General features: G+C 50.8%; 12 protein-coding genes across 12 annotated transcripts; 6 read left to right on the plus strand and 6 right to left on the minus strand.

Annotated features, from left to right (window-relative positions):
- Window positions 1–667: 667 nt before the first annotated feature.
- Window positions 668–1,715, plus strand: N7468_001370 (cell envelope integrity protein TolA; the record flags this gene model as incomplete). The annotated part of the gene is made up of 2 exons (XM_058470667.1): window positions 668–1,436; window positions 1,546–1,715. The coding sequence occupies 2 exons, from the start codon at window positions 668–670 to the stop codon at window positions 1,713–1,715; spliced, it is 939 nt and encodes a 312-aa protein (XP_058333808.1).
- A 291-nt stretch (window positions 1,716–2,006) lies between these two features.
- ssn8 (cyclin-dependent protein serine/threonine kinase regulator SSN8) lies at window positions 2,007–3,169 on the minus strand (the record flags this gene model as incomplete). Its single annotated transcript, XM_058470668.1, has 3 exons — window positions 2,007–2,194; window positions 2,339–2,697; window positions 2,856–3,169. 3 exons carry the CDS (start codon window positions 3,167–3,169, stop codon window positions 2,007–2,009), a joined length of 861 nt encoding a protein of 286 aa, XP_058333809.1.
- A 203-nt stretch (window positions 3,170–3,372) lies between these two features.
- On the plus strand, window positions 3,373–5,574 carry N7468_001372 (calcium-binding mitochondrial carrier protein; the record flags this gene model as incomplete). Its single annotated transcript, XM_058470669.1, has 8 exons — window positions 3,373–3,502; window positions 3,562–3,642; window positions 3,728–3,935; window positions 4,037–4,641; window positions 4,698–4,759; window positions 4,812–4,915; window positions 4,968–5,000; window positions 5,055–5,574. The coding sequence occupies 8 exons, from the start codon at window positions 3,373–3,375 to the stop codon at window positions 5,572–5,574; spliced, it is 1,743 nt and encodes a 580-aa protein (XP_058333810.1).
- Window positions 5,575–6,229: 655 nt separating this feature from the next.
- N7468_001373 (glutathione S-transferase family protein) lies at window positions 6,230–7,482 on the minus strand (the record flags this gene model as incomplete). Its single annotated transcript, XM_058470670.1, has 5 exons — window positions 6,230–6,808; window positions 6,868–7,046; window positions 7,112–7,198; window positions 7,255–7,423; window positions 7,477–7,482. 5 exons carry the CDS (start codon window positions 7,480–7,482, stop codon window positions 6,230–6,232), a joined length of 1,020 nt encoding a protein of 339 aa, XP_058333811.1.
- Window positions 7,483–7,999: 517 nt separating this feature from the next.
- Window positions 8,000–11,341, minus strand: ubaA (E1 ubiquitin-activating protein ubaA; the record flags this gene model as incomplete). The annotated part of the gene is made up of 5 exons (XM_058470671.1): window positions 8,000–8,138; window positions 8,197–10,975; window positions 11,039–11,124; window positions 11,190–11,278; window positions 11,336–11,341. The coding sequence occupies 5 exons, from the start codon at window positions 11,339–11,341 to the stop codon at window positions 8,000–8,002; spliced, it is 3,099 nt and encodes a 1,032-aa protein (XP_058333812.1).
- A 727-nt stretch (window positions 11,342–12,068) lies between these two features.
- Window positions 12,069–14,420, plus strand: N7468_001375 (uncharacterized protein; the record flags this gene model as incomplete). The annotated part of the gene is made up of 1 exon (XM_058470672.1): window positions 12,069–14,420. One exon carries the CDS (start codon window positions 12,069–12,071, stop codon window positions 14,418–14,420), a length of 2,352 nt encoding a protein of 783 aa, XP_058333813.1.
- A 1,045-nt stretch (window positions 14,421–15,465) lies between these two features.
- N7468_001376 (putative short chain dehydrogenase/oxidoreductase) lies at window positions 15,466–16,458 on the plus strand (the record flags this gene model as incomplete). Its single annotated transcript, XM_058470673.1, has 1 exon — window positions 15,466–16,458. One exon carries the CDS (start codon window positions 15,466–15,468, stop codon window positions 16,456–16,458), a length of 993 nt encoding a protein of 330 aa, XP_058333814.1.
- A 364-nt stretch (window positions 16,459–16,822) lies between these two features.
- Window positions 16,823–18,768, minus strand: N7468_001377 (uncharacterized protein; the record flags this gene model as incomplete). Its single annotated transcript, XM_058470674.1, has 4 exons — window positions 16,823–17,456; window positions 17,517–17,584; window positions 17,651–18,306; window positions 18,393–18,768. The coding sequence occupies 4 exons, from the start codon at window positions 18,766–18,768 to the stop codon at window positions 16,823–16,825; spliced, it is 1,734 nt and encodes a 577-aa protein (XP_058333815.1).
- A 1,110-nt stretch (window positions 18,769–19,878) lies between these two features.
- N7468_001378 (uncharacterized protein) lies at window positions 19,879–20,841 on the minus strand (the record flags this gene model as incomplete). Its single annotated transcript, XM_058470675.1, has 1 exon — window positions 19,879–20,841. One exon carries the CDS (start codon window positions 20,839–20,841, stop codon window positions 19,879–19,881), a length of 963 nt encoding a protein of 320 aa, XP_058333816.1.
- Window positions 20,842–21,098: 257 nt separating this feature from the next.
- Window positions 21,099–22,115, minus strand: N7468_001379 (GILT family protein; the record flags this gene model as incomplete). The annotated part of the gene is made up of 3 exons (XM_058470676.1): window positions 21,099–21,300; window positions 21,326–21,622; window positions 21,685–22,115. 3 exons carry the CDS (start codon window positions 22,113–22,115, stop codon window positions 21,099–21,101), a joined length of 930 nt encoding a protein of 309 aa, XP_058333817.1.
- A 2,601-nt stretch (window positions 22,116–24,716) lies between these two features.
- Window positions 24,717–24,983, plus strand: N7468_001380 (uncharacterized protein; the record flags this gene model as incomplete). The annotated part of the gene is made up of 1 exon (XM_058470677.1): window positions 24,717–24,983. One exon carries the CDS (start codon window positions 24,717–24,719, stop codon window positions 24,981–24,983), a length of 267 nt encoding a protein of 88 aa, XP_058333818.1.
- An 827-nt stretch (window positions 24,984–25,810) lies between these two features.
- Window positions 25,811–27,770, plus strand: N7468_001381 (hexokinase family protein; the record flags this gene model as incomplete). Its single annotated transcript, XM_058470678.1, has 2 exons — window positions 25,811–26,442; window positions 26,531–27,770. The coding sequence occupies 2 exons, from the start codon at window positions 25,811–25,813 to the stop codon at window positions 27,768–27,770; spliced, it is 1,872 nt and encodes a 623-aa protein (XP_058333819.1).
- Between the last annotated feature and the right edge of the window lie 124 nt (window positions 27,771–27,894).

Below are 27,894 nucleotides of genomic sequence, written 5' to 3' on the forward strand. Positions count from 1 at the left end.
GCAGCCCCTCTCCCTCTTGCAGATTCGAGTTATCGTGGGCTGGATGACGCGGAAATTGTAGAACTGGAAAGACATCTCAGGCAAGCAAGGCAGTCCAGGAGTCTTCAGAACCCGAACCACCAATTTTTGAGGCCTGGGTATCCTTTTCAAGAAGGGGTGGGAGAGGATGGCAATTCATGGTCTCAAGGATTGGAAAGAGAAAGGCACAGAGACGGAAGAGGCCAACGAGAGCCCAGGCCTCAACACGCTCATACTAATCATAGGCCACGAGACCGTGTGGCTCTAGTAGATCCCAGCGGACGAGAACTCTACTTCCCTCTGAGCTCATCCAAAACCTTTGCGGTAAGTTGCTCCTCAATATCTGTCACGTTCTTCTCGTGAGCTAAGTCTGCTCGCTTAGGAATTGGATGCCCTCTTGAAACAGCGCTATCACAATGATGCTCTATTGTCGCACCATCTCAAAAAGGGCGATTATGAATTCCTTGATCCATCCGGAGAGGTTTTTCCTCGTAACAATGAAGGCCAACCTCTCCAAGCGGGCTGGACTGTAAGGATGCGGTTAACGAACAGTCATTCTGAAGATCCAGAGGAATCTTCGGCCTCGGATAACGCGTCATTGAATTCATTGGACTCCAATGAATATGCTCCAGGTGCTCAGCCTGTGCATATGCACCCATATGGATATGCCGAGAGTTTACCCCAGCCCTACCAGCCCGATAATCATGCCGGTACAATTCCCTTTGGGCCCGTTCCGGCAGGGACAGCATCAGATTCTTTCGTTCCCGCGGGGCTCTACCCACCCTCAGGATATTTTGGTTACCCGCAGCCTTTCTCCCCTCATATGACAGAGAATGGGAATCTGTACGGTCATCATGATAACTACGCGCCAAACCCGTATGTCGGAGCCTATCCAATGCCCACGCCTCTAACAATCCCGTATCCATTACCCCCAGGAGTGGGTCAGCCAGTCCAAGCCCCAGAAGGAGCCTCGTCAAGGGAAGAGGCTGAGAAGGCCAAGAAGGACGATGCTATTGCCCGTCTGGAGCAAATGATATTGGAAGATCGCGCCGAGCGCAGGGCAAGGGAGGCTATCCTGGAAGAAAGAGCAAAAAAAGCTACCCTAGAGGCAGAAATTGCACGGACTAAGCAAGCTGTCGAGCAAGCCGCGGTGCCTTCTCAAGAGGAACTTCATAGGAGGTCGCGACGTGATTCTTCCGCGTCGGCCAGCAGCCACAAGTTTGAAGCAATAGACTCGGATCCTGCCTATGGCACCGGAGAGCCGGATGAAGAGGACCTAAGGCCAATGGCCTCTCCTGTGCCATCAACAACCCTCCGGGAAGCTGGCTCCGCAAGTGATAAGACAAAGCATGTGGATCTGAACGATGTAGGCGCTAATACTAGCGCCGCTGGCTTTGGTTCTGAAGATGGGGGTGGTGGTTCGGCTACCTCCAGCAAGAGAAAAGACGAAAAGAAAAGAAGAAAAAGAGGATTGGGATAGAGATAGAAGACCGTGGTATGATAAATGTCCAAAATGATGAGCAACAGGCTCCTTTCAGCTTGGGCGGGGACCTCAGGACTACTGTGACGGAGGCTATAAACGACGAGCCACCCTCGCCACCCTCGCCACCCTCGCCACCCTCACGGTCTGGTCAAAAGATGACGATGAGGAAGAAGAAAAAGAAGTCCAGGGCAATAGAGCCACCTTCCGAGACTGAGCTTGATTGACATGTGTCAGTTCCGACGAGCAGATACACTACGTCAACACATGTTAAAGAATCACCGGAACGTATTTCTGACTTGTTGGCAGTTCCAAGCCTATTCATAACCTGAAAATGGCACATTATAGTATGAGATCTTTCAGTAACCTAAGAAAAGCCATTTTGCCCGAATGGCCGCTGTGATCCGCATTAAAACACGCGATAATGATGCCACAATAAAGCAATATCCCAGAATGCCCCTAGAAATCTAACGCCGAAACCGTGCAAACATGTCGCCTTCGTAGAAATTCACTTGTCCAAATTCTTACTCTTGACCATGCGCCCAATCAATTCCTTACATTGCTTTTCGTTATACTGCTCCCAGACCTCATACAGAGACAGCAGCTCCTGCGTACACTCGATGACCGCCTTGATATCGACTTCACTCTCGGCAAGCCATTGAACTAGATTCTGCATCCGAGGGGCCCGGAGCCAAGCTTGTCAGAAAGAGCAGCGAGCATGTTCACCGCACCCCCCTCCCGCATGGCACCCGTCAGCGCCGACTGGGCCGAGCCGCCAAAGTTGCCTGGGTGGGAAGGCTTGAACACCACGGCGACAATGATGGCCATAATGGCGATTACATGAGGGGGGGTGAAGTAAGGGAAGGTCAGTCAGATAGTGGTCGTTGATCACAGACCAAGCTAGCGCGACCTCATCCGAGCTTAGCGGGATCTCGGACTGCAGTTCGGATAAGGTGCGGTAAGGGTGATGCACGATGAGCTGGGAACTCATTTCTGAGATCAGGGCGAATTCACACTCGCCGAGCTTGGCAACATCTGGGGTAATGAATTCTGTGGGGATAGTGAGCACCGGTTGGAGATAGTGGGCACTGGGAACCCAAAGGGGATGTTGCTTTACCTGGCCATAATCCCCTGGCCTCGCCCACCACGAAGCGGATGTGTTGGGGGGCACTCTTCCATCTTGCATGCGAGATAGAAGGCTGTGGTGAGCACCAGGTATGGATTAGTGTTGCGGATCTCATTCTTTGTATAGAAGCGTTTGAGATAGACTTGGGCAGTTGCAATGGCCTGCTGTCGGGTGGACATGCGCTTTCCCAGCTTGATCAGTTCTAGTATGAGTTAGAGAATCGATGCGTACATCCCAGGGATCATGTTAAACATGCGTTGGTTGAAGTAGATGTTCAGTAGGCGCTGATCCGGTAGCTGGTACTGCGAATGGCCGACCTTATCGCGTTCGCGGAGACGATTCCGAACATCGGCCAATTTCTCGCGGGAGAAGAGCCAGTGTCGGCGCTGGGTGGAAGCCCAGTAGTTGGCAGCCATGACCACGACCTGGACTTGAATCAGAAGGTTGATGCATCCGAAGGATAGATCGGAGCAGCTGTATGGCTGAGCTGGGCTGGCTACCCAAAGGGGTTTTAGGGTCCAGCCCTGGTCCCGTGCCCGCCCCATGGCCTCAAGAAACAGGAAAGGAGTTAAGCCTCTTTGAGCCAGAAAGATCGGAGCAATGATCGCTCTCCGATTAATCATTATCCTGCGAATCCCTCGACTTCTTCCTCGTCCCCCACTTTGCCTTTGAATGTTCATTCCAACAGCCTCTCCTCTCTGTCCTGCTGAAGGATGCCGGGTGCTCGATAGCGCTCTTGACTTAGAACATGGCACCCGGCGAGTCGAAGGATGAACGCGACGTTCGGGTTGCCCAACTCTGGGACAACCTGGACGCGCGCAAGGAGGGTAAAGTCGACTTGATAGGTTTAAAGAAAGGGCTGAAGAAGATCGATCATCGTGAGTGACCCGATCTGATCCCCCCTCTTGCCCGGAAGCTCCGGTCTGACGCGCAGCAGCCTTGAAGAACGCAGATGAGATGGTGCATGGGATACTACGGGAGGTCGATACAAACGGCGACGGTCGCATAGACTATGATGGTAGGTCCAGAGTACCTATTGCGCCCCTCGATGCGTCCATGCGCGCCATGGCCACCTGGATGATCCCTAATCCTGGAGTCGCTAGAGTTCCGAGCGTTCATCGACCACACCGAGTCTGGGCTCTGGCAGATGTTCCAGCGTATCGATCGCGACCAAAACGGTGAAATTGACAAAGCAGAGCTGCGAAATGCCTTTGCTCAGTCGGGGGTGACCGTCTCAAGTGCAAAGCTGGATCAGTTCTTTGCCCAAGTCGATAAAAATCATGACGGGGTAATCTCTTATACGGAATGGCGGTTAGTACATACCATGTGGTTCACTTCACCAACTTCCATTCACTAAGAAGGGGTGCGAGTGAATGCCCCACGTAAAGTTTCGCTGACAAGCCAATTCTTAGGGATTTTCTCCTCTTCCTCTCGCTCCATTCCTCCTCCGACCTACACGCCGTCCTCTCTTACTACACGGCAACGGGAAATCTAAACCCGGAAGGAGATGTCAACATCAATGATCTGCAGGGTTTAGGTACAGACCAATCTTTTCCTTCTTTTCTCCTGGCTCTACCGGCCGTTTTGTACCATATTCTTTCTCTTCCCGGCCTCGCCTCCCTTATCCCAACCGCCCACGCTCAAGCCAGCATATCCGAGCTGCCTTCAGCACTCGGAGACCTGTCAGATCTTGATCCCGAGCTGGAGTGGCTTCCCATTCCCAAAAAAGTCGCCATGTGGATGACATTGAGCTATTATGAAAGGAAGTTGACCGAGAATACCCCTCAACTAGGCTACTTCGTTGCCGGCGGAATTGCGGGGGCTGTATCCCGGACAGCCACTGCGCCTCTCGATCGCCTTAAAGTTTATCTGATTGCTACGACCGGTGTGAAAACTGCAGCTGTAAGAGCAGCTAAAGATGGAGCTCCCATTGCCGCCGCCAGCAATGCCTCAAAATCCCTCGTCGATGCCTTAAAGGAGCTGTGGTCTGCTGGTGGAATTCGAAGTCTCTTTGCTGGTTTGTTTCTCCCTCTGGTGACTTTGTTTTTCTACTCTCATCTCACATGTATGCAGGAAATGGCCTGAACGTTCTCAAGGTCATGCCCGAGTCAGCAATCAAGTTCGGCGCATATGAGGTATGTCTCTCAAAACCAATTAATCTGATGATGAGTACCTAACCATTTGCAGTCTGCTAAACGTGCCTTCGCCCGCATTGAAGGCCATGGCGATACGAAGCGACTTCGACCAACTTCTCAGTTTCTGTCCGGTGGTATTGGTGGAATGGTTGCTCAGTATGTCCAATCCTAAACGGTGATCTGATCCCATGTCCTAACGATAGCTCAGGTGTTTCGTTTATCCCCTTGATACATTGAAATTGTGAGTTAGAACCAATGCACCTTGTCCAATAAAGACTTGCTAACGATCCTCCAGTCGAATGCAATGTGAAACTGTGCAAGGTGGGTTGAGAGGAAATAAACTCATCATAGCAACTGCCAAAAAAGTTGTCAATACAAATGGTGTTCTTGGTTTCTTCCGTGGACTCCCACTTGGTCTAATCGGAATGTTCCCATACGCTGCAATCGACCTGACGACCTTCGAATATCTCAAACGTGCTCTCCTCGCCCGCCAAGCTCGCATCAAGCACTGTCATGAAGATGATGTTCCGCTCAACAACTTCATGACCGGTGCTATTGGCGCTATCAGCGGAGGTCTCAGTGCTTCCGTCGTCTACCCTCTGAATGTTCTCCGAACTCGAATGCAAGCGCAGGGCACCGTCCTTCATCCCGCAACCTACAGCAGCATCGGCGACGTTGCACGAAGAACATACCAAGCAGAAGGCCCTCGGGGCTTCTTCAAGGGTCTGACTCCCAACCTTCTCAAAGTGGCTCCAGCAGTGTCCATCAGCTACGTGGTCTACGAGAATTCAAAACGTGTCTTAGGTCTCAAATGATCAAAACAAAGCACCACTGCCATTTTCATATCCCTCTCTAACCCGCGACACACCACATACTTATTCCTCTTCGGAGTTTATCTTCTCCAACCGATTTCTCTTGCATTTCTTCTATCTAGAGCCATTTCAACCGAGATACCCAAGGTTATCAAGCATCAGACACGCACAAGCGATGTCTCATATCTCATATATCCCATCATTGAATCTGACATGATCTTTTTGCTTCAATTGCTGCTCCGGGATGCCAATCATTCCTTTGAGCATCGAATCCTCGCTAGCCTTGCTTTGGTTTCCTCCACGGAAACGTTGCGTTGCAGCATGTCCATGAGGCTCTTTTTGCTCAGCGGCAAACTTCGAAACATCCCCCAATAATAGCATGGCACGGCGTGGAGGCTTACTTTCCCGTAGCCGGTTTCAATTTCCTTTTCTCTCGTGTATATTGGTCAATGCTAAATCTCTGGGCACCTCCTGGGCTGGCTATTTGGAGTCAATTAGAGGGGCTGTATAGAGGCACGAAATAAATTCGACAAACAACGAAGATTATCTTTTTTTTTTTTTGGAACTTTGAAACTATGTCGCATTAACTATCAGACTCGGAGTAGTCCTGTATACCCCCGTGATTGGTGGACTAGGTAGATGCCACTTAAAATTGAGATTAACGAGCCACGGTCACAGCATTGACCTCCTGATCCTTGGGCAAAATATCCGGAACAGGCCCAACAGGTGTAATAGCGAACTGGTTAATCTGCTTATGACTCTTTGTATAATGGAACTTGATATGCTCGAACTGCGTAGTCTCCCCAAAGGCGGGAATATCCCAGTAAAGCGCCCTCAGCCAGCGATGAATAGCCGGATACCCAGATCGGATATCGCGGATATTGCACTTAAAGTGCTGCACGTAGACCGGATCAAAGCGGACAATCGTCGTAAAGAGCCGGATATCAGCCTCGGTGACCTGAGTGCCGAAGAAGAAGGGCGAGACGGCCGCCTGCTGGGCCAGGTGCTTCTCGATTCTGTCGAGAGAGCTGAAGAGGGTCGTTACGGCTTTCTCGTATGCTTCTTGGGTGGTTGCGAAGCCGGACTTGTAGACGCCATTGTTGACGTCGTTGTAAATCCACTCGTTTGATTCATCAATTTGCGGCCGCAGGGTGGCTGGATAGAGGTCTAGGCTCTTGTAGGGCTCTGGGAGGAGGTCGTCGAATTCGTAGTAGAACATGCGGATGATTTCGGAGCTCTGCAAATGGTTAATTCGGGTTGAAGGTCTTGATATCCTTTTTTGTATTATTTACGTACCTCGTTACTGACAATTTTTTTCGTCTTCTTGTCGTAGAGCGTTGGAACAGTGAATCGGCCTGCATAGTCGGGATCATTGGAGAAGTAGATCTGGCGCAGATGCGTAAAGTCCGAATGCAATGGATCTGGGGTTGTGTTTTCCCCAGGGAGCTTTTCATCGGGGGTAGGGAAACGCCATCCTGCGACAGAACAGTAAGTATTATTTACCATTTGCTCCTCAGAATAGATTGGGTACTTTACATACCATGTTCACCCATGTGCCAGTGCACTGACGTGAAGGAGATAAAATCTTCCAGGCCCTTTAGCTTGCGAGTAATCAACGTACGGTGCGCTGCGTAGAGTGAGTTAGTACCAGCCAGCTCGTAAGGGCCATCTTGGAATTCTTACCCCAAGGACAGGCATAAGAAACGTAAAGATGATAACGGCCCTTCTCGGGAGGGAACTCTGCGCCGGGTTCGCGAGAGATGAAGTTGCGGAAGACGGATTGCTGTCGCTTGAACTCGCCCGACTTATCTTTAGGATCCACCCAGTCGGTGATCTTGCTCGGTGCAGAAGTCTGCAATTTCAATTAGAATTCACACTACCCAAAGGGGAGCTCAGCTACTATACCGCCATAGTTCGGAGTTGCGGGGTGACGATCGGAGTGGATAGATTAAACCGCACAGGTGTTGATGAATGGGATATTTGATATACTGTGGACGATCGAAGCAGAGATCGAAACATCAGCAGGTCTGGCACCTCTTATAGATTGGGAGGCTGAGGAGCAAAAGCGAAAAAAAAAAAGAACAGCAACATCTAGACTCATGCGGGAATGACGTTACTTACGCCAAGCTTACTCATCGACTCCATCGGTCAGCCTTGACAAAGCAGTCACTCATCCACTGGCGGGCACAACTAATGATTATACAATGAATTCTTGATTAATCCACTGCGGGACACCTCCATAAGCCGTTATTCAGAACTGACTATACAGACCAAGCGCCTACATATTCTTCAGAAGCTAGAATCGTCTATGGATCAGAGCAAGCAGCAGACTGAGATTGGAGAGAAAACATCTAAAATTCGTTGCAAATGATCATAAATCTACTTCTGATTCTTCTTATCGAGACTCCTTTTGTGTGGCATTCATGCTTTATTTTGAAAGCTTGACCATCACATATGGAATCTCCACGTCCTCTTCTTTCTGGTCCTCTGCAGTCACCTCGCAAATAATGTTCTTCTGGTGTTCGGGGATAGGCTTCTTGCTGATCGTTTCGATGAGCTTGCTCATTCTATTCAGTGTTAGTATCAAGCCAAAGACCTGAGAAGGGTAAAGGGGTCAGGACGTACGGCAGAGGGAGGCGGTCCTTCAGCTTCGAAGGAGGGTAGAAGCTGGCGTACAGTAGAGTCACACCAGAGCTAACCATAGAAATCTCAAGACCTTTATCTTCGAAATACTTAAGAAGATCCTTGAGAGGAATGTCGTCTACCTCAAAGCGATCCCACAGACGATCGATAGACTCTTCGCCATTCTTACCCTGGTACGTGCCCTTGGGGCTGGGGATAGGTTCACTGAAGCCAAAGAACGGAAGGGCAAGGTTGACGAAGCCGTTCTTGTATTGCTCAATGTCGTCCTTGCCATCAATGACCTTGAACAGCTCGATGGCCACAAGACCGGTGACGAGAGCGGTGGTGGTGGCAATGGCAGGAATGATCTTTCCAGCGATGAACTTGGTCTTGTGACGGTCTGCTTGAGGAATATCGTAGTTGTCTGCTCGCAGGTTACTAGCAGCAGTGATGAAGTCAATGTGGTGGTTGGTGTCATCGTCCTTCTCAAACTCGACAGGCTGCAACCGGAAGCCTGCAAGAGACTTCGGCGAAGGTAGTGTATCCACTAGACGCTGAATCTCATCGTTATCATTCGCAGGGCCGGACTGAGCATTTGGATCAGGCTCATTGTCATCAGCCTGGATCTTCACGCTAGAGCTAGGTGTAAACTCCGGGATGATCATATCATCAACAATCTTGCGATAGTACTCCTTGTCTGTACCAGCACTCTTGATGCCGTAATTGAAAGCATGGAGATTAGCGCCGGCAATCACAAATCCGAGATGAGTCGGGTTTGAGCTGTCGAATTTCAAAGGCGTAGGAGCGCGCTTGGGGCCAGACCAGAAAGGCTGACCGGACGAGGTCTTCGAGTCTCGAGGGAAGTTGTAGAGCAGCTGCTGAATGGCGTTGTTGTACTGTGCCTCAAATTGCTGGCGGGCCCAGACGATGCAGTCATCAAACGTCAAGGGCTTCTCGGTAACCAAGAAATCGCGTAGATTCTCCAAAGTCTGTTTCTCGTTCCCAGCCTGCTTGAGGGTTTGCTCAATGTAATCCGGCTGCGAAAGGTACAAGTTGACCGACTCCGGAGGCCCAACGAAGTAAGTTTGGAAAAGATCACGAGCCCAGGCGATGGTATGTTCAATGCGGTTGGGGAAACTCTTCAGCGTACACATGGGGAAAGACTTCTCTGGTGGATCCTGAGAGCTGGAGTATGACTCCGTAATGAAGGGCAGCACAACCTGCGTGTTGCCCTTAGTGCCAAGAGTACCACTCTCGAGAAGAGGCTTACGGAAGAAGACACAGCGCCGATCGACGTATGTACGAGCATCGACGTTGTCGAGAGCATTGGTCACTCCGTCTAAGCCATTCCAGAATTCCTCATCGAAGATATGCTCAGTGTCTGGTCCGACGCGATCACGAAGAGTCACGATTTTATCATTCAAGTCAGGGTTCATAGCCTGCACAGCAGCGGAAGCGCATTCACTCTTGAGGCGGCCCACATCCTTGGGTCGGAACAGGAACTGACGGTTCAGGTTGCTCTTCTCAATCTGATCCATGTCTGTAACGAAGATCTTGCCTTTGGGGCCTGTACCCAAACCCATCATCGCCCAGTTCTTCAATGTCTCACACCCGATGGCACCAGCACCGACCAGGAACTGTCGGACATTTGATAGCTTCTCTTGATATTCTTTTCCGAACACTGCAATTTGACCATCGTAGCGGGTGCCCAAAGGCTTGCAGCTCTCTTCAGATCGGGTGACCGAGGTAGGCAGAGCCTCAAGCGCGTCAAAATACAACCACTGGTGCACAGGTTGGAATTTCCCAGACACGGCTTTGAGAACCTCCTGGGCGGCGGCACCGCCGAAGAAGGCGGCCAGCGCGTTAAGGTCACCTTGGGCCTGGTAGCTCAGTTCTTTGATCACCTTCTCATCCAACTCGATCTTCTCCTCCTGGCTTGCGGCTAGCTCATTAGCAAGCTTCAGAATCTCCTGCGCATCGCTGTCGTTGTGTGGACGAGGGAACTGGCCATTGTGGGTTTCGGCAAACTTGTGAAGAGCTTGAATGCCAACGTGAAGTTGAGCCGGCCGGTCAAACTTGGCGAAATCTGAGATCAGGAACTCAGGCTTTTTAATCTGCTCGGACAGAGGTTGGAAGTCGACGAATTTTGGCATCTTCACCTGGCTATAGAGACCACCGCCTTTGTAAGAACCGAGACCAGACACATCGCCAATGCTAAAGGTATATGGCCCCTTCACCGTGATCTTCCGAGGCGCACTGCCGTTAAGCCCTTCCATTCCCTTGACCTCCGTGAATGTCACAAAGTCGCCGTCTTCCAAGCCGTGGCGAGTCTCGTCTAGAGCGGACACAAGGCCAGACTCGTCAATACCAGCCACGATACCACTGACCGCCTCCTCACCAGTTGGATCGCCAACAGTGAAGTTCTTGCCAAAGTCATTGAAGAGGTAACCGAAAAGACCAAATGTGTCTGTCACGGTAACATAAATTCCATTCTGGTGGCAGAAGTCGGCAATAATGAGTTGTTCTTTCAATGGAGTGAGTGTGAGCACCACAGCCTGGTATCGCTTCAACTGTTCCAGATTATCCACCAGATTGGTGCTTTCGTGGATCGTAACAGGAACGTATGAGTTCAGCTCTGCGACTCGAGGAGCAGTCACCTCGGCGCGTGGCTTGCCCACATCTTGAGGTTGGAGGAAGAACTGCGAGGAGAGATCGGCGATTGCGACGGGGGCGGGATCGTAGAGGGTGAGGGACTTGACACCGGCAAGGGCAATATTTTTGGCTAGAGATTGGACAAGTGGTTAGTGACGCTGCGATTGAATCCTGATTCTTGGATCATACATACCGATTTCAACACCGAGTCCCTTGAGGCCGACAACAAGGACATTTGATGATCCCATTCGCTTCATAGCTTCGTGGCCAAGGACATAGCTAGTTTGTGTTATGATCTGCTCGGGGTATATAGTGTGGGGAGGGTGGTGTCAGGGCAGGCTCACAGTTGGCGGCTGTACAGAGACTCGTCGATCTCTCCATGCTTGATCAACTCCACAGTCTCCTGTGGGTTGTCCACCTGCATCGCGGTGTCCTGTTGAACCGGAGGTTAGTGACCAGGCGAGTGCTGGTGTAGTAAGAACAAACTTACTGTCATGGCTTTTTTGGTAGGCTGAGCGACGGTATCGTTTAGTGACGCTCTGCGTTTAGTCGGCTTAGCCGCTTCTCGAACAGCAATATGGGAAGGAATCGTGGAAATCAGAGAAGGAAAGTCTTGCCCCGCGAGCAAGACCTTCGGCAGTGTGGATAAAAACAAGAAGCAAGTTCCAGCGTACCAGATACCTATTGTCTCAGAAAGAGCTGTTTCTGGGGGAGGAAAAATATACAAAAGGAAGACGAGATGGCAGAAGTAGAGAGTGAGGAAGAACAAGAGACGAAGGTTGACGCGGGACCGTCGACGTAAGAGGGACAAGCTATCGGCTGACTAAAGCCCCGCGTTGGGTCTCGCGGTCCACCGCGGTCTTAGAGCGTCTTAATTCATGGTCCGCCATCAAAGCTTCTTTGTGGCAATTCTCAACCCTCAAATCTACCCAGCGTGCATGTAAGGCATGATCTAGTAGACATGATTGAGCGTCTGGAATGAGTGCCCTCCAGTAATAATCCCGTGACGTACCCTATCCACGATTCGACGCGTCAATACCTTACCGCGGATTTGTTATAGCTCAAAGCAACTCACATATATGTGTCGATTCGAGTTATTTGGTCGAGGATTACTTTACTGGCAACGGCATAGTGAAGGAAGTCGGCCCAGTTCTCGGTAGGGGCGCTTGAAGTATTCAAAACTTCCTCCACAACTAACTTCATCACAGAGATCGCGAGCCAGGATGCTTCACGAGATCCTCCTCTCCCTCTCTGGGCAGCCGTCCCCCCTCTTCGCTCCTCCCGGCAAGGCCAAGGCAAACGAAGATGATCTCCCCCTTCTTTCTCCTCCGGAAAAAGCGCTCCTCGGATCGATTGCCCATCTAAGTCAACTCCACGCCCGGTTGCGTACAGGTACTGCCCAGATCTCCTCGTCGCACAGTTCGGTGATCGGTCGATCGGTCTCGACTACGATCGTAAACGTCCATCTTGGTGACTTCCAGAGGAAGGTGCTTGAAGTTGAGAAAGCAATCCTGTCAGAAGACAGCCTCTACGTGGGTGGTTGGGGAATTGTTCCGCTATCGACAATTGTTGGAGAATTCGACCCATGGACTCGGCGCATGGAGTGGCTGTGGGACGTGGTCAAATTCATTCAACCAGACAAGGAGGACTCTAAACGCCCTCGAGGTTGTACCGGTGCAGCACTCATCGACTATCTACGGACGGAACTTCAAACCGGCTATGCTGATATTAAAGAGATGGCAACGCGGCTGGTTATTGTTGCTGAAAATTCTTGGATGAAACAACTTTCCATGTGGGTGTTGTACGGAAATCTCCCCATGTACGGGAAGGACGACTTCTTCATTCAAGAGGATTTGACAATCGAGGAAGATGACGCGCAATTTGCCATGCACTTGGATTTGCTCCCTCAATTTGTCTCTGCCCCAACAGCAGCCTCAGTTCTATTCATCGGAAAATCACTCAACCACATTCGGGCAAAGCGAAAGGCGTCTAGAGGCATTTCGACAGCACCAGTGACTCTCCACCAAGAGCATATCGAGCAGCTTAGCGGGCTGAAACCACCCATATCGCCATCCAAATTTACTGCTGCGATTGATTCGATTCGTCTTTCGCTATCACAATCGACGCTATCAAAACTACTTCCTCTTCCCAAAATTCTGGAGATGCTTACTCTGCTTCATGACTTTCTTCTACTGGGGCGTGGTGAGTTCGCCGTGGCTCTGGTAGCACATGCTGATGCCCGTATGGAAGAAAGCCGGCGACGGGGCCCAGCAGGCCGTGTGCCTGCACTTGAAGGGCTTCTCATCAAAGAGGGCGATGTGATGGCATCTTTGGCACATGCATGGGCGGAGCTCTTCTCATTACAGAAGGAAGAAGATCCAGCGGACGAGGAGTTGGAGTTGGCCCGCGAGCTGCTCCGCTTGTCTGTTTACGAGCGAAAGAGTGGCCGCGCAGCAACCCCATCCCAGGGCTCAACTAGTATCCCAGAGATCTCAAAGGTCTCATTCGAAGACTTGCTTTTTCCTACACCAACATGTCTGACGGCCCAAGTCCGTGCCCCTCTCGATCTATTTCTCTCCAGCTCTGACATTGCCATTTATTCTAAAATTCATTCATACCTCCTGGGCATCCGGCGGGCTCAGATACGCCTCGGAGATTTGTGGAAGCGCACGACTCTTCGTAGGAACTACCCCACACCATGGGGCCCCCCTCGCAGCAACAGTGATTTCGGTCAAAACAGGTTGAAAGCCCGTCGCGAGAGAGATAATGCGCGGACTCGACAGATGCGGCCGGTGTGGGCAACCGCCAGTGCTTGTTTATTTGTTCTCTCGGAGATCGGAAGTTTCTTTCAAGGAGAAATTGTTCACGAATCTTGGCAGCATCTACGCGAGTGGGTCGAAGAGGGGGCCAGGCCCACGACCCCTGCCTCTGCGGCTGCTTCCCGACCAGGCACAGCTTCTACACGAGCTCAGCAGCCATCCAGAGCGTCTTCACCTGATAAGGCGTCAACCCGGCCATTTTCCGCAGCCGGGCCAGCAACTATGGGGCGCCACGACCCCGAAGCCTTAACAATAGCCCACCGTCGACACCTGTCTACGTTGGTCCAGTCACTATTGCTTACTGACGTGCCCTTCACAAGCGCCCTGCGCGCACTCCTTACGAGTGTAGACCACTTCGTGGCGCTCGCCACGCGACTTGAAACCATCCAACGAAATATGGACCTCGAGGAAGACGAAGGTGTGGTTGATGCATTGGTCGACTATGGCCATGAGGAGCGACAAATATGGGCAGAGCTCCGTGGCACCCGCGACCAAGTGAAAACAGGTATCCAGGACCTCGTTACAAGTCTTCGAGACATTGATGACTACCGAGCCGCAGATGGTTTAGGCCTTAATGGTCATGTCAGGCATAATTTCCCCGGCTCCACAGTGAATACAAGTTCCGGCCCTAGTGCTGGTCACTATGTGCCTCGGCAACCCGCGGGTGTCGATCGACTGCTGATGAAGCTTGACTTCGGAAGTTTGCGTGGTGTCGGAGGTGCGTTTCTTGCTACTAGCTTATCCGATCTTGGATAAAGCGAGGGACTTTCTTTTCTTCTATCCATTTCTTGTATAAATTTCACCCGTCGAGCACATTCTTGCCTTTTTTTCCCCCAATGATGGTGCATGGTCTAGCGGGTACCGGAATGGAGCGTTTGTGGTTTGGCGTTCACTTGGAAAAGAATCTGCTCTTTCGAGCACACTGTTCTTACGGTTTTGGCAATACTCTTTTCAGCGAGACATGGGCTCCCTAGCTCTAAAATACAATTTCCACCCCTTCGAAGGTTCACTTCACTTTGGTGGCCATGCCAGCTTCACATTCCAATTGTTCTTTTAATCCTACAATAGAGCTTATCGCCGATTCCCTACAAGCTATCACCACCAGGTTGTGAGCCTTGTCTACGATATCACCTTTGACAACTCTCGCATCTTTGACCACACCGATGCGAGAGTATGACAGAAGACGGGGAAAAGAACTTGGTGACTTGATCATTGTCCATTGACCATAACCATCGAACACAGTACCACCCAGAAATACCCATTATGTAGAGCATTGGGGTCACGAGGCTTTCCCATGTTACACTGGCAATTATTACCAACTTCACGATAACCAGCGCTTGCATACTAGAATCCAACCATGTATGCGTCCGCGAATCCCGAGACAACAAGGCGCAGGCTCAGAAGGCAGCCCCAAGCTTGAAGCTCGTGTCAGTCACCAGACCTCTGCTTTGTGGGGGCATCGTAATACTTAATGATGGCTACTTGCCCGGAGCCTTTTTGCTCTATCAAAATTCCAAGGTTTTCACGGCGCCCTGTTCAACCTTGGATTTCCCTTTCTTCCATTGTCACCCTGTCCGTTCGGAACAGATCTCTTGGGACTTCGCTGGATTTCAGACTGCTATCGGTTCGTAGGCTTGACCAGGAAGCGCCGGCACCCTATCGAGCCAAATACGTATGCTTGACAGAAACTCCAAGTTTGCTGACCAGCAAAACACAAGATTGACTACAATCTACATTACCTCGCAATTCAACAATTGTTAACATATTTATTGCCAGACAAGGTAGAGAAACCCGCCACATCATGTCGTTCCTCTCTCGTGCTTTCGCTCCCAATCGCGCTCGTCTTGCTGGAGTCACGGTAGCCCATGGGGCCCCTTCAGTTGCTCGCCGCTGCAGCCGCACTGGCAAGGCCTGTCAGCCGATCGAACTCATTGGCATACGCAGAACTTCACAGTTTGAAGTGGGTATTCATAATAAACCGACATCATCGAAAGGAACCCAAATTGTTCCGCGGTATGGCGATTTCAACATACAAGACCGAGTCTATGCCATCACTGGCGGTGGTCGAGGCCTGGGTCTATCAATGGCTGACGCCTTGGTTGAAGCTGGAGCCAAAGTCTACTGCCTCGATCGTCTGGATACTCCAAGTACCAATTTCAATGATTCCAAGAGGAGGGCTTCTGAGCACGGGGGCCGTCTGGAGTACAGAAAAGTTGACGTCCGCGATACCCAAACGGTGAACGAGATATTCGCAGACATAGCTGCGCGCGACAAGCGACTAGACGGTCTTGTTGCCGCTGCTGGAATAAACCATCTACAAAGCGCCCTAGATCACACTCAGACCGCCCTCGAAGACGTGATGTCTATCAACTACAACGGCGTGTTTAATACGGCCACGGCTGCGGCTCGACAGATGCTCCACTACGAGTCACCAGGATCAATGCTCTTAGTCGCTTCGATGAGCGGGCTGATTGCCAATAAGGGAATGACATCTCCCGTCTACAACTCCTCGAAAGCTGCAGTAATCCAGCTCACTCGCTCTTTAGCTATGGAATGGGGTCGCTCTGGTATTCGTGTGAACAGTCTGTGTCCAGGTCATGTCGTGACCCCTATGGTTGAGATGGTTTTCCAGAAAAACCCTGCTTCCCGCGCTATCTGGGAGGCTGAGAACATGCTCGGTCGTCTCGCCATGCCGGAGGAATTTCGCGGTTGTGCCCTTTTTGCGCTATCGGATGCTTCTAGCTTTATGACCGGTAGTACTTTGGTCATTGACGGGGGCCATACTGCCTGGTAAGGGGCTCAAATAATCGCATTATCCTATTAAGCGCATACTCGTCAGGGAGATAAGCATATTGATGATAAGCTTCAATTTCAGACAGTCTTCAACTTGAAGGTCACCAGTACTCCGTGTAGAAGTAGGATTTATGCTGGGCATAATGCTGGCCTCTACTTCTAGTTCATCTGGGTCCTCACCAGTCAGATAAAAATCCTGGAAACTTGGAAGACATCCATCACCCTAAGTAAAGAAATGCCTTGGACTCGGAAAAAGCTTCATATTTATGAGATAATGGGCAATTCTAATGACAATCAACAACTATATACTCCCAATAGAAACGCTACAGCCAATCAAATAGTAGTCAAGATGCAAAAAGGTTAAATCAGATAATATACACCAGCCGCTCTTCACCCGTATGATGCTCAAGGTCGTCACGTCGTCCTCCACCCATAAGCTCATCCCGTTCCTCCCCAGGATCGATAGGGCCAGCCTCATTGACATCGAACAACGGCCCCGAAGCTTGATTAGCACGCTGCAATATGATCCTCATCACAAAAGCAAGGATAGCCACCACGATCATAAAACAGGAGCAGACGGCCATTCCGCGGACATACCACGGTCCATCTGATTCAGGATATAGCCTGGTCCCAAGAAGAGGTCCACATTGGCCGATTACATTCAAGATGGCAATGCTGGCTCCCTTGCCTTCCTTTTCGACCCGATTGTCCATCGTCCAGGTGATAATCAGGGTGATAGCAGAGAAGAACCCGGCTACGGCTGGATAAACGCAGATATATCGGATGAAGGTGTGTAATTCGGTAGACAGGTGTTCATGGAAGTACCCTGTTGCAGCTATGGCGAAGTATGAGAGTGAAGAGACGAGTGCGTGGGCAATGAGGAATGGGCTGCGGCTGCGGCTGCGGTCGGAAGAGTATGCGGTTAGGAGAACCACAATGAATGCAACCAGGTAGGGAGGCGCAGAGAGGGCTTGAGCGTGGAGAGAGGAATAACCCATGCTATATAATATTGATAAGCTTGCGATCAGGGAAGTTACGGCATATCTAAGGCGGCCTTACTCTTTGATGATAGTAGGAAGGAAAACGGGCATCGAGCTAAAGGCAACATTGCAGCTGAAGAACATGAACTAGATGCCGCAGAACGTTACTTCTTTTTGGATCGTTAATTCTTGGGAATATATGTGAGGACTTACAGCTGCCATGTATGCTTTGGGATCTGAAGCTGTTTTCGATATCTCTCGCCAATTGAAGCGAGCCGACTGCGAATGTTGATAGTCCGATTTGTTCTCACCAAGCCGGATTCTAGCGACGATACGCTGCCTGCGCGTGAGAAAGCGAGCTTGGCCTGGGGAGTCTGGAATCAGAGCCCATGCGAACACAGCGACAATAACACTTGGAAAGCCCTCAACCAGGAAAAGAGTGCGCCAGGGAGAGATGGGGCCATTGCTACTGAGCTTGACAATCACCCATGCCAAGCTACTGGCAAACGTCGTAGCTAGCGGCGCTGCTGAAATAAAGAGCCCATTCCGAAATGCAAGTTCATGGCGTCTGTAGAACAGCGACAGATAGAAGGGCACTCCCGGTCCAAATGCTGCCTCGGTGATGCCAAGCAAGAAGCGAAGGACGATCAGCCCTCCAAAGGAGGTGGCCAAGCATTGGAAAGAAGCCACCAATCCCCACCCACATACACAAAGGGATATATAAATATGAGGAGGCACCACGCGATACATAAGTGTCATCCACTCGAAGAGGATGTAAGTGATGTAAAAGGCAGTAAGTAGCCATTCATATTGCGAGGAAGATAGTTGGAGATCCTCTTGAAGTCCAGCAATTTTCGCATTGCCAATATCTGGAGTTCCTTATTAGCATAGAATCCCCAGTGCCCGTATAGACCGTTATTCCCCGGGCAAATACATGGCAACGTCATCAACATACTTGAGCGATCAAGAAATGCTAGGAGGTATAACAGAGCCAAGAATGGCACTAGCCTCCTGTCAAATATCCTCACAACCTCCCGGTCTTCCTGCGCTGTATATTTTGCTTTCTTCTGCTTCCGTCGGTTCTTCCCTTTCATGCCCTCAGTAGAGTCGTATGAGTTCTCATTCTCAACGTCCGAGATAGGTGCATCATGAGCATCGTCGGTATCAAAATTCGTCTGGACACGAAGTTCCCCAAGAGGCAAATCGTTCGGTTCCGCCCGATTGCCCTCTTCGTCAGAGCTATTCGAGACTGGGGTATATCTGGGGTTAGAGGACGTCCCGGACTCGGAAGACGCGTTCCCCGCAGCGGAAGGGGGCAGATGAAGTGCCATGGCAGCTACAGAAGAAGTGAGAAGGTCGGAGGCAGAAGGTAGTTGGAGGGACACCTCCTTCCTCTTCGTCACCTATCCAACGGGGATTTCTCCCAGTTACAGCCGACTGAGACCTATGCAGCTTCATCGACGCCCCGTGCCGGATCCCCAAATAATTACATAAATGGAGTGCACGTGCCAAGACGCGATGTCTCTACGCCTTGCGGATCAGGTGTCGATCTGAAGTATAACCTTGTGTATCAAAGACACTAATGAGCTTATCGAGGGGCATACGAGAGCTATTAAGTGAGGTAAGCATGTTCAAGATGACCTCGGAAATAATAGTATGGTTGCGTCTAGGAAGATGCTCATCTGGAGTGCAAAGTCGAAGTAATAAGCCTTGAATATTGGGTGCGGTAAAGCGTAGAGCGTCTTGAAGGGCCTATATGTCGTAAGATCTGTAATCCGCTGCACTCTGCATACGGTGCTCATTGAGATTGACTAGTTCATTATTCAGACTCTGGAACTTCTGCGGGGCCAGCCACGGGAGTCGAAATTCCGGTGGACTTGAGATTTCGCCATACCCTTCAAAACTTCTTGCTCCGAAAACATAACCATAACACCTTGATTGGCTCCTTGCTGCCCCAAACCTTCCCTCTGGGTACCTGAAAAACAAGGAAAACAAAACTAAAGAGCCTCTCCTCGCCGTGCCGCTAGCCAGCCCATGCAACCATTGACCTGCTGTTGATAATGTCCGTCTGTGGGAAATTGGTTTGTATGTCGCAGTGATAAACCAACCCACCTCTAGCCCATCCATCTTCCTGATCAGGTCCCGCGCTTCTCTAGCGTGAGCCCGGAAGGCGTTGGTAATACAAATTTCCTTGCCGAAGAATGTGGTCCGTTTGTCTACTGCTCGCCTCCAAGATCTAATAGAGGGATGAAACAGGTAATATTATTATAAAAACTAAGCAATAAGTATGGTATACAGCGAATAGAAAAATAAACTCGAGAGCAAAAAAAAGAGCAGAAGAGAACCACCGGGAGTAGAGTATACAGCGAATAGAAAAATAAACTAGAGAGCAAAAAAAAGAGCAGAAGAGAACCACCGGGAGTAGAGTATACAGCGAATCATTAGTATCCGTTTCTTGGAATCCAATGAACTCTTCCCAAAGCTACCAAATCGTCTTCCGTCAAGATGATCTCGTCCCAAGGGTTAACATTAATCCCAGGTGGCAGCTGGTAGCCTGTAAAAGCTACCACAGGCAGCCTAATCTCATTTCGAGTGGATGAAGACGAAGTATTGCTTTCACATATGACGGTAGGATTCGGACTGTTTCGGACGATTGTCGCTGTGTGGGTGATCGTCGCAGAACGATGCCTTCTCCGAAGCCACGGACCGTGACCGTTATCAGGCCGTGCTTGGGGCCGCCAGACAGAAAGGACAATCTTATCAGCGCTAACCTTGACCGTAAGGCAGATTTCAAAGGGGGATCCGGTATGTTCAAGCCAACGGCGAGCGTCATTTCGGAGTTGGGCATCACTTTGGGAATTCGCAACCTCAACGCAAACCGTGAAATCATCGCTATTGAATGGGCCCCAGCATCCATCAGGCTGAGCAGCAAAGTTCCCAAATTTAAGCGTGGGAGACAGGTTCGGCACACAAGCAGTATTGTGTAAGCCTGCTGCTCTTAGCTTGTCAGAAATTAGGATAACAAGCTGGGTAACAAAACTGTCGTGGGCTCTCGCAGGCATCCAGATACGGAGCTTACGCTCGTCGAAATTGTAGAGATAGCGGAAGTGTCTGGTGTTTCGTGAGTTTTCGTCTTGGAGTTGGTAGAATGTCTCTTTAGTGACGTTGAAGAACCACAGATATCCTGTGTACTTTGCTCTGATTTTGCGGAGAAGCTCGTCTTCAATCTTCTTGAATTCTGTCTGGTCACCAGAAATATTCAAGGGCTGGGGCAAAGGAAGCGGCATGCTGATATCACGGGCTGAGTCTGGAAGTGCCACACGAGTTGTGGATGTAGACACGGATTCATCAGGAGAAGAGGAAACAGAATCAGAATCAGAAAACGGGGGTGTTTGGGTGTCCATGTTGAGAAGATCCGGTGGGCAGGTGCAAGTACGACGGAAGGCAAGAGCGACGAGGTGTAGTTATATACTGAGGCACTCGACTGTAAATTATGACGCTCGATCACCTGACTATGCGGAAGGTACGAGCTGGTGTCATGAATCCTGAAGTACGAATAAAATTCATATATGGAGCCCGAAGATGATCAATATTAATTATAAGATACAGCTATGCATAATTCATTCTCGTTGGGGCTGGATGAGGGAGTACAACCCAGGCCTCAACGACCGTCGTTATTCTCCTTCCAGAGACGCCTAATCTCCTCAGCCAAAACCTTCGGGTTGTCGCCATTCTTTGCACAGTCTTTCCACTGGTTATTGTCGTGGACGCACCAGACAGTCTCATTCACTCTAATGGTACAGCTGGTCTTGACTCCAAGCTCCTCTCCGCGAAGGGCACTCTGTCGGAGAAGTGCCAGGCCGCTGAGAGGAGTTGATTCATGCGGACCCCCCAGTATTATCATCTTGTTGGCTAGCGCAAGTGTTCAAGGCCTCAAAGTCAATACCGTGCTCCAATGCGCAATTCTGAACAAAGTTGCGGTCAGGGATACGCTGGTAATCCGTAGTAAGGCAGTTTGCAAAGCCGAGGGACCGCACGATGGGGGTACGGGGGTACGACTGAGGAAGCAAAGATTGGTCGCTTGTGGGCGGAAAAGGGAGGTTGGCTGCGCAGAGCATCAGCATGTTTCCGATGCATTCGCCTGGACCATGCATGCACTCGATTTCGTGGCTTTCTTTGGAGACACTTTTGGAAATGTTAGGATATCTAGCCTTTCTTTCGGCCTACAAAAAGCATGACACACTCACTTTGCAATAAAAGAAAGCTGGAAGTCTACTTTGTCGTAGACTTGCTCCATAGTAGGAATCACAAGCTGGCGCAGGCAGGCCTGGGCATCTGGGCATTTGCTCATGATGTGGGCCTCAAAGGGGACCTTTTTTGAGTCATCGGACGCGCCTGTAGAGTGCCGAGCACTCTCGGGTGACATTCCCAGGTCATGAGCGAGATCAAAGCCGTAACCTCCCTCGAAGGAGACCGCTTCCGGGGATTTATGATGGCGGCAGGGTGCGAAAACACGCAGTGTGTTGGCGGGGGCGCGGCTGACGATGTAATATCCGACGATGAGGCAAAGGCCAATAATGAGACGCCTTAAGAAGACCGCCTGGCGAGGGGGCGACCGCGTTGTGGCCGAGTCGTCGACCTCCCGGGTCTCCGCAGTATGGATAGGTAGCTTCTCCATGATGTATGGAAAAGATAAGAGACGTTGATGCTGATCATGGGTGAAAGTGGAGCTGCATTCTCCTTAGGTAATATAGGGTCTTGGCATTTGGGTGTTCTTCGTCCCATGACCCAAACTTCTGGATCTAAACAAAATCTGGCGCGTAATTTGGCATGGAGCTTGAACATCTTGGCTTCAAGTTCGTTGAAATACCTAGACAGGCCTACAAAATGCGCCTGTGGAGTCCTAGATTTGGAAAAGCTGTCACGGCACCAAAATGAGGACGAGCCTCTTGATTGAAATTTCTCCTTCTGTCATGACCAAGCGACTATTGTGCAATTGGCGATGGTGAGAACAACGTTCTGTTGAGCTTTCACGTACGAAAGCTTGGACTTCAAATTCTACTCCAGTTTGACGACTAGGTTCCTTACAAGGAGAATCAAATCAAGTAGTCAGCTTGAAAGATTGACCAATGAGTACTACCAAGACATGCATTGGCCATCTCAGGGGCCTTCTAGAATGGGTGCGACAGAAGCTCTCATGCACATAACCAGCGCATTTCGAGAATAAGATTGCAACATCATTCGAGTTTCGCTCGTGCAAATACCTAGACTTGGGCGAATGCCGACTACCTTTGCATTTATAAGCTATAATGTCCGTCAAATATAAAATGACTGTACCGATCAGAAGCACATGGCGGGCTGGATCAAGAAATCCATCCTAAGACATAATCCATGCATTGTAGCGGAGCAAGTACCAACCTTATACCCCAAACACGCATGGGGCAACTTACCCGAGTAAGGACTTCGGTCAGCACTTCTTTACCAAGGTTCAAAAAGTGTCAAGGGCTGAGTTGAGGGCTGAGTTGCGTTCCTCCCGCGAGACGGCCCCATTTTGCGGAGAAGGAAATGCTACTCAGTGGGCGTGGAAACCCTGATCATTATGCCGAAGATTCTCCTGCCGTCCCTGCTTACCCGGCACATGCGTTTCGTCGGCCACGCCGAGGGCCACTGATACAAAGTAAGCAAATCGTCTCTTGATCTTCCACAGGATCATTTGACCATTCCTTCGATAGGCTCAGCACAGGGTGTCAATTAGAGCGGGTTCATGCTTATGCTTGCAGGAGAACCTCTAAGGGGCCAAGAACACGGGCAGATGTCAAACGAGAGATATGGGGTTCGACGTCTACTCCGTAGTTCTGTGCACAATAATCAAGCAGCCCTAATAATGGACAGCGCCTCCGAATCCAATCAGGCGCTCCGGTTTTGTTATCTTGAAATATCTGACGAGGAAGGTCGTGATCTTTTCTCTTTTGTCTGCGGTGAAGAAAGAGATCCAGGCTGAAACAGGCTTAGCATGGGTTGACATGGGGTCTGGTCTGAAGCGATTGCGCCATCGGATCATCGGCTCCACCCCCCCGATAAAGTAGGCTGTTCAAGGCCGTGGAGGGAGCTATGGAGTAGAGAATTCCGAAATTAGATCCATAGAATCCTGTGTAGAGATTATGGCACCCAACGTCCTATCAAAAACAGGACATTCGACAGCATTGACACAGTTGGCGTGGACCTTATACTTTACAGGTTTTGATGTCTTCATGCTAATGATTAGTGCAGTTATTCTTTCTCCGACTCCAGTAAGAGGTCGTGACCTGCTCCAGAGCTTTCATACAGCTAGTCGTCAGCAGCGATACAACGTTTCCAGGGGTGACTGTGATCTGCTCTCCGGGTCATAGGAGAGGCAAGCCCTTCTTGATGCATTCTCAGTAGACACTAAAGCAGCGGCACTAGCGCGCTTCTTTTCCTCTAGTTCGTTTCGAACTTAGGAAGCTTGTAATCAGGGTCGAGCTGGCCTAGAGAAATCTGGCTCCGATCTCGGAGCCGTTGCCTTGTTGGTGCCCAAGTTCCTCGTTCAGCTGTTGGAAGTGGCTTGACGAGGGAACACCTCACAAGGGACTTCGAGCCTGGACCTCTATTTTCCTGTTTCGTCCTTTTAAGGCCGGCGGCTGAGATGTCCACGCGGCCTTTCGTCGTTTATGTAAGATCCCCTCTCGGGGCCTCGCCGCATGAGGCTCCCCTAGTATAAGCACGAGCCCAAAAGCTTCCCCTCTTTACGATGACGGGGAGCAGGTGATCGATTCCGAACCCCCAACCTTCTGAAACAAGCTCCAAGGCGGCATCTCGTGGCGAAGCACGGCCAATCGTGGCCCCCTGTAGAGGCTGTGGGGATTGGTGGCCTCTCGGAAGTTGACAGCTAACACGGTTCTTTCCGAGTGGGCAGAGCCACCAGAAATTACGAGGTTAGTAACTCGGAAGGGCCTTTCAAACGGTGATTCATTGGTACTTGGCAGATGGAGATGATAATCTGGCACGTTTTCTTCTCTTGCGCCCCCGCCCCACTTGACCAGGCGCTCGCATGGCAGATGGGTGGAGGGGGATAGACTTTTCTTTTGACCTGCGCCCGTGCGCCAACTTGACCTTGGGCCGCAAACTCGTGTTTTGAAGCCAAGATGTTTGGAGTTGAGGGGAAAGGGAGAGAGGAGCCGGAGTAGGCGCTTGGATTTGGAGATGTAGCCGAGCCTACCAACCGAGCTGAAGTTCCTGATGGCGCAGGGTTACATAGATCATGGACCCCCTCCCCCATGATAGTGAGATGCGGATGGAATCAGAGTGGAACAACGGCGCGATCATCGTCTCTCGCTGTTGCCCAGATGAGCAGGAGATGCTTTCTGCGATCGCCGAAGGGGTAGAGGGAGTTTATAGAGTTCACCAGATTCCCATCGACCAAGACCGGGATTTCCAGCCAAAAAAGAAACAGCGTCGCATCGGCTCGTGTCCTCCGATGGTCGCATCTCCAATAGACGCGCCTTTAAATCTCCTCCTTCTCTCTTGACTCTTGCTGGATCTGCTGGACCTGCTGGATTTTGCCCTTTCTACGTTGGCCCTGTTGGCCCTGTCATCGTCATCGGTCCTATACTCCGGTCGAATCCAGCTTCCTTTTTTTCTCTTTTCTTTCTTTTTTCTTTTTCTTTTTTTTTCTCTATTTTGATTTTCTTTTCTTCTTTTGCTCTGGGGCCCCACTTGTCGACCCTTCTCGCCCCGGTAGGCCATAACCTATCCGAAGCATAAAAGCCTTGGGATTTGTATGGTGCCCTTATTTACTTCCTTTCCTTTTCTTGGGAGTCCTCGAGAAGCCTCAGGCATCCATCCCTTGGGATCCTCGACGATCCCCATAAAAAGTGAAAACAACCCCTGGTAGATCTTTATTTCCCTTTTCCCCCCATCGCACATACCGAATTCGCAAGGGTACGTAAAGCTGGTGTCGAAGATCACCCTCCATGATCGTCCTGTTTCCCTCCCCCGCAGTCCCGAATCCTTCCCCATTCCCAGCGGTCCACGTCACTAAAATGCTCAACCCTTTCATGATCATCTGACTGATAAGCCCAGACCCTGGAGATTAAGTAGAGGCTTTAAATAGAGAGCCGTCTCCACTTCTCTTCTGATCAAGGTGACGCCCGTGTCCTTTCTGCTCTCGTACCTGCTTCGCATTCCTAATCCAGCATCATAATTGAGAACGGAGCGGGTATTGCGACAGAAAGGCACGGACTGTGTATCCCTCTCCTGGTTTTTGATTGCGCGTTGGTTTAGAAATTATCTCCGCAATAGCCCCCGGTTTGGACTTCTTTGCGGACGTTCATCAAGACTCACCCCAGTTCCTCCATGGCTTCCATCAACTCAATACCGTCGGAGAAAGGCGAGGACGAGGAGCGGGATGTTCTGCAGGACGAGGGAATTGAAGATGAGGACCAAGAGATCAGCACCGAACTGAGTGCGACCCAAAGAGAACAGCTCGAGCACCAGCAACAGCTGGATGAGTTCCTACAGCCATTATGCTTAGAAGAGGGGTTGCTGTACAGATTGGCGCGCCGCTTTTCCGGCACATACCGCAACTTGGCACTGACCTCCGATCAACAATTCTTGCCGACTCCAGTGACTCAGCTCCCCACCGGCCAAGAAACCGGTCGGTACTTGGCCATTGATGTAGGTGGGAGTAACTTGAGGGTGGCGTTCATCGAATTATTGGGCGATCTCGATCCGGAGACCAGGTCGGGAGATGCGGGGGAGAGGTCCCAGGAGACGATTCGCAAGGCACAACATCAGCGGGTGAAACGAACGTTGGAGCGAGTGTGGCCCATTCAAGAGCATCTGAAGATGGACAAAGCGGAGGATCTCTTCGCGTGGATTGGAGACTGCATTGCGGAGGTGGTCGCCGATAGCTTGTCATCGGATGCGGCAAAGAGAGACGCCCCGGCCGAATTGGATATGGGAATCACTTTCAGTTTCCCAATTATGTTGGTTCACCCTCCCCCTTCAGAATATTGTGGCAGCCCCTGAGGGGCCCAATCGGAGATCGCTTGGTAGATGCTGACCATGTTCTAGGCAAGAGTCCCTCGCAGAGGCCACACTGATGCCCATGGGCAAGGGCTTTGCAATGGATGCAAATCTGAACCTGCGCAGTATTCTGTTAAATGGATATGACAAGCACACCAGGCGGCCAGATGATGAAGCCGAGCCTTCCTCCAAGCGCCGGAAATTATTTGCCCTCCCTAAGCTGAAGATTCAGGCTATCACCAACGACACTGTTGCGACATTAGCTTCTCTCGCATACACAGTCAAATCTTTACCAAATAGCCGCGTCGCAATGGGTATCATTGTCGGAACAGGTTGTAACGCAACCATTCCGATGAAACTTAATGCGCTCCACGAATCTAAGGCCAAGAGCGTGCATGCTATGGAACCGACCGCCAAAGAGACCATCGTCAACACGGAATGGACTATTTCGGGCGCTGCACCGCCGCTCCACGAACTCAAGATCACGACCAAATGGGATGTCGAACTGGACAAAGCTTGTTCACGTCCCGGGTTCCAGCCTTTCGAATATATGACTGGTGGCCGGTATATTGGCGAGCTAATTCGTCTTATCTTATACGAATATCTTACCACGATAGGAGGACTGTCAAGACGTCTTCTTCCAGCGAACCTCATCCAGGAATATGCCCTCTCAACATCCTACATTTCGGACCACGTGGCCCGAGCCCGCTCGAGCGAAGATCTCGCAAAAGAGCTCAATCGCTCCCTCCCTCCTCCCGAAAGCAGTGATTGGCGCTGGGACGCCCGTTCTGCAGGAGTCTTCCAAAAGATCGCCCGGACGGTCCAACAACGGTCGGCCGGGTTAATCGCCGCAGCTGTGGTTGGTTTGCTGGCCTGCTGCCGGGAGATCGAGCTGCGAGAAGATAGCAACCTGAACACCCCCGACAACATTTCCTCTCCGAAGAGCAACGGCGATTCACCCTACCCCCAGCCCGCAACCGACTCACTCGCCGCGGCTGCAAGCTTGCAGTCGAGCGCCGTGACGAACAGCTTCCACGGACATGTTGTCCCGGTTCTCGAGCCTACGCCGGCGGACTGGCAATCTGGCCCCGAGGAGCTGGTGGTTGCCTACACAGGTGGTATTATCCAGCATTATCCGCAGTTCAAGGAAATGTGTCAGCAGCATATCGACCGGCTGATCATGCGGACTGGCCCGCAACGAGGCGGCAAATCGGTCTTCCTACGGGAGGCCTCTGATGGTGGTGTTATTGGTGCTGGTGTGTTGGCTGGCATTGCCGTCAACAAGTGAAATGTCCAAGGTTTAAGTCACCATTCTAGCCCCTAGACGGGGATGGAGTTTTAATGTCAATAAAAGCGTCTGGGGTGGATTTACTTCTGTTTTTACGTGCCTACTGGAGGGGTTTCAATCGACC

Source organism: Penicillium chermesinum (genome assembly GCF_028974085.1).
Source record: "Penicillium chermesinum strain IBT 19713 chromosome Unknown utg000002l:1.0-5270490.0:1.0-5274688.0, whole genome shotgun sequence".
Taxonomy (NCBI): Eukaryota; Fungi; Ascomycota; class Eurotiomycetes; order Eurotiales; family Aspergillaceae; genus Penicillium; species Penicillium chermesinum.